This window comes from Stegostoma tigrinum, chromosome 31 (assembly GCF_030684315.1).
Source record: "Stegostoma tigrinum isolate sSteTig4 chromosome 31, sSteTig4.hap1, whole genome shotgun sequence".
Taxonomy (NCBI): Eukaryota; Metazoa; Chordata; class Chondrichthyes; order Orectolobiformes; family Stegostomatidae; genus Stegostoma; species Stegostoma tigrinum.
In genome coordinates this window covers 26,645,480-26,655,702 of record NC_081384.1, presented here as the reverse complement: position 1 = coordinate 26,655,702, position 10,223 = coordinate 26,645,480, and the positions used below count along the sequence as shown (strand labels likewise).

At 44.5% G+C, this 10,223-nt stretch overlaps 1 protein-coding gene across 2 annotated transcripts in view; it reads left to right on the top strand.

The window, feature by feature from the left end:
- Window positions 1-663: 663 nt before the first annotated feature.
- The window catches only part of LOC125466354 (neurexophilin-1-like), a 73,849-nt gene continuing 64,289 nt past the window's right edge, over window positions 664-10,223 (top strand). The window contains exon 1 of one of the 2 annotated variants that reach the window (XM_048560749.2): window positions 664-902. In XM_048560749.2, the coding sequence (XP_048416706.1) occupies window positions 849-902 (54 nt within the window). In that variant the 5' untranslated portion in view covers window positions 664-848. Of the gene's footprint in view, window positions 903-2,896; window positions 3,104-10,223 lie in introns of those variants that run through there. The other variant, XM_048560748.1, reaches the window with a different exon arrangement.

Sequence of the window (10,223 nt, the reverse complement as noted above, 5' to 3'; positions counted from 1 at the left end):
TTAAATGTTCCTTGGATTAGTAATCCAAAAACCTGGATTGATAATGTAACAGTTGATAATGTACTCAAATCCCACCTTGGCAATTTAAAAGTAATTATCTGGACCAAAAAGCTAATAACAGTAATGGTTTAAAAATTCATCAAGTTCATTGTGGACCTTAAAGAATGGAGATCTGTCATTCTTCCCTGGTCTAGCCTACACGTGACTCCATACCAACAGCAAAATGGATGATTCTTAATCACCCACTGAATTGTCCTAGCAAGTTGAATTCAAGAAGATAGCTCAAGGAAAATTAGGGATGGATAATAAATGTGACTAACATCCATATCCAAGGATGAACAAAATTTTGTTTTAGGAAAGCTACTGTCTTTTGAGTCTACCCGACAGCATCTGAGGAGAGAGAGAGGGAGCCAATTCCCTTCCTCTCTCCGAAGATGCTACTGGACCTGCTGAGTTTCTCTAGTATTTTCTGTTTTTCTTTTCACTCTCAGAATTCCAGCATCCGCAGTATTTTTTTTGGAGCTGGATATCTTGTCTCCCACTTGACTGGCCAGCTCAATTTGCAGTCGGCACTGGGCGAAAATACTGGTCCAGAAAAGCAAAGGGGGAGGGGAAGAGAGAAGAAATGTCTTTCGGACCCACCTCCTTTATGGGAGGAGAAATGGTAGGAGGAGGAGGTGTGAGCAAGGTGTGCATGTGTGTGAAAGAGAGAGAGAGAGAGAGGATGCAGCGCGATGGAAGAGATGGGGAATGTTATATTCAGATACTGCTTCCCCAGTGTCTGAGTGCCATCTGGATAGCAGCTGGCAGATGTGAGTGAAGCGGAAAGCCAGCGAGTTTGAAGGAAGATGCAAGTTTCTCACTGGTTCGCCCTCTTTCCCCTCCAGCTCAGCTTGTACCTGGTAAGACAGAAACTGATTTTTAAAAAAACACTCGTTTCAACTCCACCGTCAAACTTCAGCAGACATTATCCGTGTGTTTCCTTAACGGGGTTTGATTCTGCAGATGCGGCTGAATCAATGGTTTAAACCATCGAAGTGACAATAAACGGTTTTCAGCTGAATCGAGCCACCAGTTTAAATAGCTTCTCGAAAATCAGCAATTGCTGTTAAATGTCTGGTTGGATTTTTCTTTAAATCAGTCTGTTTCAGAGACGCTATTACACAGCTCTGGAGCTTTTACTACAGATTTGATGTCTTTGGATCATTAGTCCAGGTATTTGGATTACGATAGATGTTATAGATGGTTCTATTTGAAATGGCTGTTGCAGTGTATTGTACAATGTCACAATTTCAGCCGCTTGTGGGGTTAATGCTTCGCTTTGGACTGACACAGTTTCTCCGCTGTAGACAGCTCCGAGAGCAAGGGAGCGGGTTCCCGGTCTACTGTGAGAAGAGAGTGTCCCCGCTCAAGTCTTTGGGTTGGAGAAAGAAAACTTTAACCTGCCAATGTTTAGCAGAGCTGGAAGCCATTCCAGAGCCAGCTTCTTACGAATGGGGAAGCTCCCTTTCCCCGAGCGCCTGGCGCTGGGCACACACTCTGGGAATGATGCGGACGATGTCCCCGGGATAAGGAGAAATTTCACAGCTTCTTTCCTCTGGATCTGTCTTTACGGATCGAGATCAGAAGCTGCCAGGAAAGAAAGGAGTTGCTGAAATCCCCAGAATATCGAAGTTAATCGAACTCCCACTGGAGCCAGTGAACCGCGGTGGTTTATTAATAGGTGACTATATTTGGGCAGGCCACTGATTCTCGAATAGGCTTTCTGTGGGAATTGATTTGACATGATTAAATTATCACGTGGGGGATATATCTGAATTTGAGAGCAAATGTTGTAATGACAGGAGGGTTTCTGTCTTATTAAAGAGAAAACAAAGCCACCGAGAGGAAAGCTCATTGGGTCCCTGGCAGCCCCTTGCTGCCGGGGTAAACGGCCAATCAGCCGATGAGATCCCTGAGTGATCCACAAGCAGGATCCAGTGAGGATCCAGCGCGTGGGGTACGAGTTGGAGGTGTGGCGGGAGGGGCATCATTCCAGATGGCACTGAGTGCTCTAGGGGAGGGGGAGGGAATGCTGCTATTCCGTTTGTTCCCCCCCCCCCCCGCCAAACAATTCACAGTCACATGGGGTGGGAGGGAGAGTGGGAGGGCTGAGGGGGTTAGGGTTGGGAGCTGAGGAGAGTGTGTCTGGGAGTTGAGTTGAGGGGGTGGATCTGGGAGCTGAGCCAGATGGGACTGGGAAACGAGGGGGTGGGTCTGTGAGCTGAGGGGGGAGGGTGTGTGATCTGAGGGGGTGGAAGGGGGCATGTGTCTGGGAGCTGAGGGGAATTGATCTGGGAGCTGAGGGGGGATGGGTTTGGAAGCTGAGGTGGGATGGGTCTGAGCTGAGGTGGGCTGGGTCTGTGAGCTGAGGTGGGATGGGTCTGAGCTGAGGTGGGCTGGGTCTGTGAGCTGAGGTGGGCTGGGCCTCTGAGCTGATGGCGGGCTGGGTCTGGGAGCAGGGATGGGATGGGTCTGTGAGCTGATGCGGGGTTGGGTCTTGGAGCTGAGGGGGGAGGGTCTGTGAGCTGAGGGGATGGAAGGGGGCATGTGTCTGGGAGCTGAGGGGAATGGGTCTGGGAGCTGAATGGGATGTGTCTGGGAGCTGAGTGGGATGGGTCTGGGAGCTGAGGGGAGATGGGTCTGGGAGCTGAGGTGGGATGGGTCTGAGTTGAGGTGGGATGGGTCTGTGAGCTGATTTGGGGTTGGGTCTGTGAGCTGAGGTGGGATGGGTCTGTGAGCTGATGGGGGGTTGGGTCTGGGAGACGAGGGGGTTGGGTCAAGGACATGAGGGACCGAGCTCGCACAAAAACACACTCGGGCTCACCTGCTTTCTTTTTATTGCGGGCAAGAATTGTCGGAGAAAGGTGTGCCTGGGGCTGGGCGACAATGGGATGGTTGACTCGGTGTTCACAGTCAGACGCTGTGTACAATGTGGAGACCGAGTGCCGGCTCTGATAGAAGCAGCTTCAGTACACACAGCAAAGGCACACCGCGAGTTTGAAGGAAGATGCGAGTTTCTCACTGGTCCGCCGTGATTTCTCTCCAGCTCGGCATCTACCTGGTGAGACATACACACACACAGATTTCTACTGCACAAGAAAAGACCGGTGTAAAACTTCTAATGTTGGCGCAATGCTGTTGGTGTTCTGAATGTAGACAGAGAATAGCTAGACTGACATTCCAATTTCCCCTTTTCCATCGCCAGCTTGAAAATCAGTCGCCTTTTCCCTAAATAATTATTGCGATGTCTGAATTTTCAAAATCAGAAGGTTTTCTTATTTGCAAAGCGATTTGCCCTGCCTTTCACACAAACAGAAGTGTGTGGATGGGAGAAGGGGCGGTCAGTGTCAGTTCTGATGTGAATAGCAAAGCGCCTGGACGGCAGAGAGGTTTGGGGGGTTGACAGTGGAAGTTTTATTGGGGTCACGCTAACCCGACCCTCTCCCACGCTGATCGCAGGAGATAGAATCTATCTGTCTGGGTGAGGGTTCATCTCCTGCGAACAGGGAACGAACAGGAGTCAATTCCTGTGAGTCTCAGAGCTGATGAACAGCTCTCCTTGTCTGTTACGGTGAATAAACTGAGCGGAATCTCCCTCGCCCCCCCCCCCCCACCCCCAGCCCCACATTCATCACCTATCCCCCGGTGGCTCGGTGCCTGGGGCATGGGGAGGGAGGGAGAACCCCTCTCCTGGGGGCAGCACTAGCCGACGCAAGGCATTGGGTTGAGAATCGGGAGCGAGAGCCGCTCCTGGCCTGATCACTCGGGGTGAGAGTGGGTGCTGAACATTCACCCAGGCAGCTGAAGGAAAGTACAAGCCGCAGTATTTGTCAGGCAGCTTCGCTTGGCAGAGCATGCTGGGCTGAGCTGAAAATCAGAAATTTCAGTTTACTGCGACCATGTGGGATATAACAATCTTGCCCTCCCTCCCCGCCCCAGCGGTGTGAAAAATGGGTAGCTCTCAGACAAATTGTGGGAGACTTAATCTTGCCTAACGGTATCGCTCTACAAAGCATTATGAATAATTAGCATTACCTTTCCTATGCTTAATCCTGACTTTCTGTAATATTGCATTTTAATGCCGCGTCTGTTTTAAGAGGTGATTGTGTCAAAATCGGATAAACTGGTTGAGGTGCAGTATTAAGGCTGGAGTCAGACTGTCCAAGTTTAAACCAGTGCCAGAAGATACCCTGAGATGGGGCTCATACCTCTTGGCTTGAGTGAACCTCCAAAACTCTTTCTAAATCATAGTGCAACTCTTTTAATAATGCCAAACCACGTTTGCTTTCTGCGATGATATGAAAGTGGCAGTGTACTGTATCCTGAATTTGAGGGATGCTAAATTGTGTGGTGGTAATCATTGATCCAGAATATTCTAGTAATTCCACCTTTTCATTGTGTCTGTGCTCATAAAGCTTCAGCACATTGTCAGCTCCCATACTGTCTCATAGCCATTTGCCTTGATAATGCTATTAGCAGGCATTTTTTGAGGAGGAAATCCACAGGGCTAGCTGTGAAAATGGTTCAACTGTTTTGATTCATGTTAAATGTTGAGATTGCCTTTTCAGAGTGAACTATATTCTTCATTTAGGCTGGCCATGGGAGGTTAATTCTGTGCCTAAAATTCCCAATCTGTGAAAAGCATGTATTTGCCAACTGAAATGTTAATGAGCAAAATCAGTTCCAAGTGCCAGTTCTGAATGCCACACAAGTCAAGTGACATTTAAATCTTTGAGTCATGAATTCCCCTTTGCACCTCGCAGAACACAAATGCGTTTCCATCAGCTCATACCGATGATGAAAAATGTCTGTGAATGAATTACATGACAGTTTTTCAATAAGAGGTACAGATAACATAGACCATAGAAGTGGACCTGAGCTGGGATTAACATTATTTGAATGGCAGGATTATTTGTTTTTATTTGCATTAAATTTTCTTTGTTTTCATTTTTATTGTGTGTTTTACAATCACAAGAGTTTCTTATGCTTTCCAATTTGCTTCGTTACTGGTGCAGTGCAGTCTGATAGATAATTTTCCACATAGTGTTTGAAGGCAAGTCTCATATTGCAACATAGGGTAAAAAAAATCATTAATTTTGTGTATTAGTCTTGGAAGGTATGTTATGTAAATGGATCAGCAGAATTAAAGTTATTTAAAAGACAAATTTCAAGAAGCAGCACAGCTACATGAGACAAGTATTCATCTTCTTGAAGGTGAATTGTTTGCTTTGATGTTCATATTATTTTCACCCAGTTCCTTTTTTCTCTTACAGTTGCTTATTGTGTTTTTGAGTAACTGGAATTTATATTTTTTTTTGTCTGTTCCCACTATATCCCCAGACTGGCAGATGCCTTTCATTGAAAGATCTGAATCCAACATTTATTGACTATAATTTATGTTGCATGTTTAAGAAATATTTTGTTAACTTACAATCAGAATGTTACATTACAGAGATTCATGCTCAAATGTGACATAAGTCATGCTGAATAGTTTATTGGGCAAAATTACAATTATATAATAATTGGGATGTATTACTGTTAGCCTGTGAACGTATAATTTTGCTCAATGTTGCATAGAAATCAATTGTCTCAGGTTCCTCTCCCCTGTAAATGCCTCCCATTCCCCTTGGTAATGTAACCATTCAGATATCACTAGAAAATCAAGCAAGAAGTCACAGTTTAAATCACAATTTGAAATAGCATTACCACTGCTTCCCATGGGGAAAGGTAAGATTTTCCTCAGGAGTGAGTTGCTTTGTAGTTCAGAAAAGAGATGGGTCAAAAATTGATTGTTAACAGTAGAGTGATCTACTGGACTGTTTGTCCTCAAGAACAAGCTAAGTTGAAAGTGATAAACGGCAGAAACAGCAGATAAGTCTCAGTTTAAATACTAGCTAATGCTATTCACTCAGCTCAAGGAGAAATGAAATTGCTATGATTGGACTTGAAAGTCCTGCTACAAGGTTACTTGTGCAGCTGTGGAGTGAAAATGGGATTGGGGTCAGCAATGATGTCTCCACCCAGCACAATAGAATATCTTGCCATCAGTTACGCATGAAAAATACCGACTTTGCTGAGGTATCAGAGAGCAACCAGCACTTGTGGAACTACATTGCAGGAAATGAAGGGATATTCAGGGACTGGAAAGGCAACTTGGGAAACTGGGGTATTACAAAGGTTTACGATTACCACTCAGGTCAATCTGGGTCTCAGTGAACAGAGGCTCAAAGGACACAGTGAAAAAAGTCAGTAAGTATGTGATGGAGAAAGAAAGTCAAGTTCATGTTTGGCAAACTGACTCTTAGATGTCTCATGGGGAAGACAATTGAACTACATGACTACTGTCTGAGAGACAGTGAGTTAAATTTAAAGAGCAGTTGGGTAACTCTGTGCAGTTGGGATTGAGGCCAAGTTCTGGGAGTCACTGGGGAGCTACATATTTCAGTCAGAGCTTAGGAAAAGTCCTAGGAGTTGCCTTGGCTCACGTGGAGTCAGGTACTACTAATAGTTCGTTCAAGCTGAGGATTCTGTTTGAAAAGGCACAAGCAGTACCTCCTTGATGCAACTGAACAAGGTAGGGGTTCAAGGAAAAACACGAGGAAAGGTCTAGTTGAGTGTCAGCAAAAATCAGGAGTTGTAGTAGTGAATAAGTATGTGGACATTTTTTGACATCAAGGACAACATGAACCTAGGACAGGAGAGTGATCAACATGAACAGGATTGGGAAATGAAGAAAGAAAACCAAATATCACACAACACCTACAGTGTGAAAGCAGACCCTTTGGCCCAACAAGTCTGCACTGACCCTTGGAGCATCCCACCCAGCCCCATCCACCTATAACCCACCTAAGCTACACATCCCTGCACACTGTGGGCAATTTAGTATGGCCAATCCACCCAGCCTGCACATCTTTGGACTGTGGGAGGAAGCTCATACAGACATGGGGTGAATAAGCAAACTCCAGGCAGTTGCCTGAGGGTGGGATTGAACCTGGGTCCCTGGTGTTGTGAGGCAGTAGTGCTAACCACTGAGCTACTATGCCACCCCTACTGTGAGAGCCAAGAGACTTAATAAAAAAAGAAGTGATAATATGTCATGGTTTTGAAGAAACAACAACGCTTTAGTGTGCAAGTCAAAGCAGTAAGACACCCTACAATACATGTACAACTTATTTCTAACATCCAGAATTGACACAAGATAAACAGTGGTGATATAGTATGACTGAATACCTCACAGATCACAGAAAATAGCAAATGCAATCAAACTAAATGTCACACAATTCTCAGTAACTCCCCTCAGATGTTAATGACACTGTGAATCTTCAAATTTCATTGAACTTCCGATGTGCATGTACAAACAGGATGGACTGAATGGCCTCCTTCTGAGACTTGACAGTTCTATGATTGTGAGTTTGCAGTTCTTCATGTTTTCTCATTGAAATTCCTCCTCAAGTGCCATAAAATCTTGTGGCTTTATTCTCTCAGTAAGTCTTTTGGAATTCATCTTTTGTCGACTTTAAAAATAAAAGGCAGGTCCATTACCAGGTCACAATATGATTTGGCGATCTCATTGGAAAATAGATCAAGCCTTCCCGTACTACATGCAGTCTACAAAGCTGTGGCCGTTTATCTATCACTGCTTGCAGATTCAGGAAGTTGAATATGCTACAAAAAGTAACAGCAGGTCTCATAAGAATTGGAGTTCATGCCTAGGTCAGAGGCCTTTTCAATCCCCTAGGGCTCAGGTGGGTAGTCAGAGCCAGCAGGGGTGTATAAAGAAATGCCATCTTGTAAGGGAAGTAATAGTGCCAGAGTAAATTGAAGAAAACTACCAAGCCGCAAGATCAGGGATAGTGGCAACATGAATGAGGTGCTATTTTAAGAAAGAAATAGTATTATTTGTCTCAGGCTTAATAAGAATAGGTCACCATTGTTTGTTTGACAAACGCAGCAGCCATTTTGCAGTGAGCGAAGCCCAGCAGACATCATTGTCTGAATAACTAGTTCAATATTAGCTGAGGAGTATCAGCTTCTTCAGATAGTGTCATGGAATCTTTAAAATCCACCAAAACAGAAGAACAGACAAACAATGCTTTTCTCTCTCATCTGAGTGCTGACCTTGATTATGTGCATAGGCTAAGGGTTGGACAATCTTGTGACTCTGGGCCAACAATGCCATGCTGCTAATTGAGATGAAAGAAGGGTTTGAGCTAATGTGCGAGGCATCAAAACAATTCCCTATGCTGTTGTGACTACCATATAAACCACTGTAAAACAACTCAACCATCCAATTGTCAGCAGACAACACTGATGTACAGAGGTCTTGTGGCACAATGGGTAAGATCCCTGCCTCCAACTCAAGAGCTTTGGATTCAAATACCCCTCTAGGACTTGGATGGCTAAGGAAGGTCTATGTGTAAGGTGGCCAAACAGTTTGTGTATTGAAATAGATATACTTCCAATGGTGATTTGGAGAGATCACTGCTCAGAATGTTTTAGTTTGTACCATCCCCACACTTGTCATCAGGGTATGACATATATGTTGCAACAGCAATCTGTACTCCTGATGAACTGTTGCACCCTATACCTGTCCATTATAGTCGGTAGTTTTTTCTGATAAATGTGTTTATTTTGCTGTAATCATATACGTCTCGACATGCCAAACATCTGGCATCTGAAGTTAACACAATTCATTGAATCATTCCACCTCATTATTCAAATTATGAGCCTATTCTCAGGTCCTCTCAGAACGTACTGGCATTTTGAAGCTTTTAGCCAGTTTTTTTCTTGTTTCTTGGTTAGAATGTCTGCAACTTTCTTTATTCACTCACTGAATTTGTGTATCACTGGCTAGGCCAACATTCATTACCCAGCTTTAGTTGTTCTTGAGGATGGAATGTTGAGCTGCCTTCTTTAACCAATGCAGTACATTTGGTGTTGGTACACCCATGCTGTTGTTAATGAGGGAGTTTCAGGATTTTGACCCAGTGACAGTAAAGGAAGAGAGATGTATTACAAACCACAAAGATGGTGGGTGGCTTTGAGGGGAACTTGTAGGTGGTATTGATGCTCTTGTCCTTCTAGATGGCCATGTGTTTGTAGGCTGCTGTCGAAATTTCTGCTGTGCTCCTGATAGAGTGTATACATTGCTGCTGTTGAGCATTGATAATGGAGGGAGTGGATGCTTGTAGATGTGGTGCCAATCAAGTGGGCTGTGTCTTGGATGGTGTCAAAATTTTTGTGTTGTTAGACCTACCAATCGACCAGGCAGCTGGGAATATTTTCCATCATACTCCTACCTTGCAGCTTTTAGTTGGTGGACAGGCTTTGGGGTATCAGAAGGTGAGTTACTTGATGCAAGATTCCTAGTCTCTATCCTACCCTTGTGGTCATTGTATTTACTAGGCTTATCCAGTCCAGTTTCAAGTCAATGATAACCACCAGACATTTAACGATGGGAGATTCAGCAATTGTAATGGCCCTGAATATCAAGGAGCGATGGTTAGGTTCTTTCTTGTTAGAGATGGAAATTGCCTGGTAGTAATTTGTGTGGGGCAAATATTACTCGTCACTCATTATCCCAAGCCTGGAGATTGTCCATGTCTTGCAGTATTTCAACGTGGACTGCCTCAGTATCTGAGGAATTGTGAATGGTGCTGAATACTGTGCAATCACAAGTGAACATCCTAATTCCAGATTAATGTTGGTAGGAAGGCCATTGATGAAACAGCAGAGAATCGATGGACCTCAGACATAATTGTGAGGAACTCCTGCAGAGATGTCTTGGAGCTGAGATAACTGACATTCTACAAACACATCCACCTTCCTATGTTTCAGCTTTGACTCCAGCCAGTGGAGAATTTGTCCTCTGCTTCTCATTGATTCGAGTTTTACTTGGGCTCCTCAGTGCGACATGCAATCAAATGCAGCCTTGATGTCACGCTCACCTCATGTCTGGAATTCAGCTCTTTTTTTCCCATATTTGGAATAAAACTGGAAGGAGGCAAGGAACTGAATGGCCCTGGCAGAAATCAAATGTAGCATCAGTGTATGGGTTACTGCCAAGTAAATGCTGTTTGATAGCATCGTTTTAACTCCCTTGCATCACTTGCAATGGTGGTAACTCGACGGTTTGGGCTTGTGTCATGATTTATGTATAGGAAGTACATGGGCAATTTTCC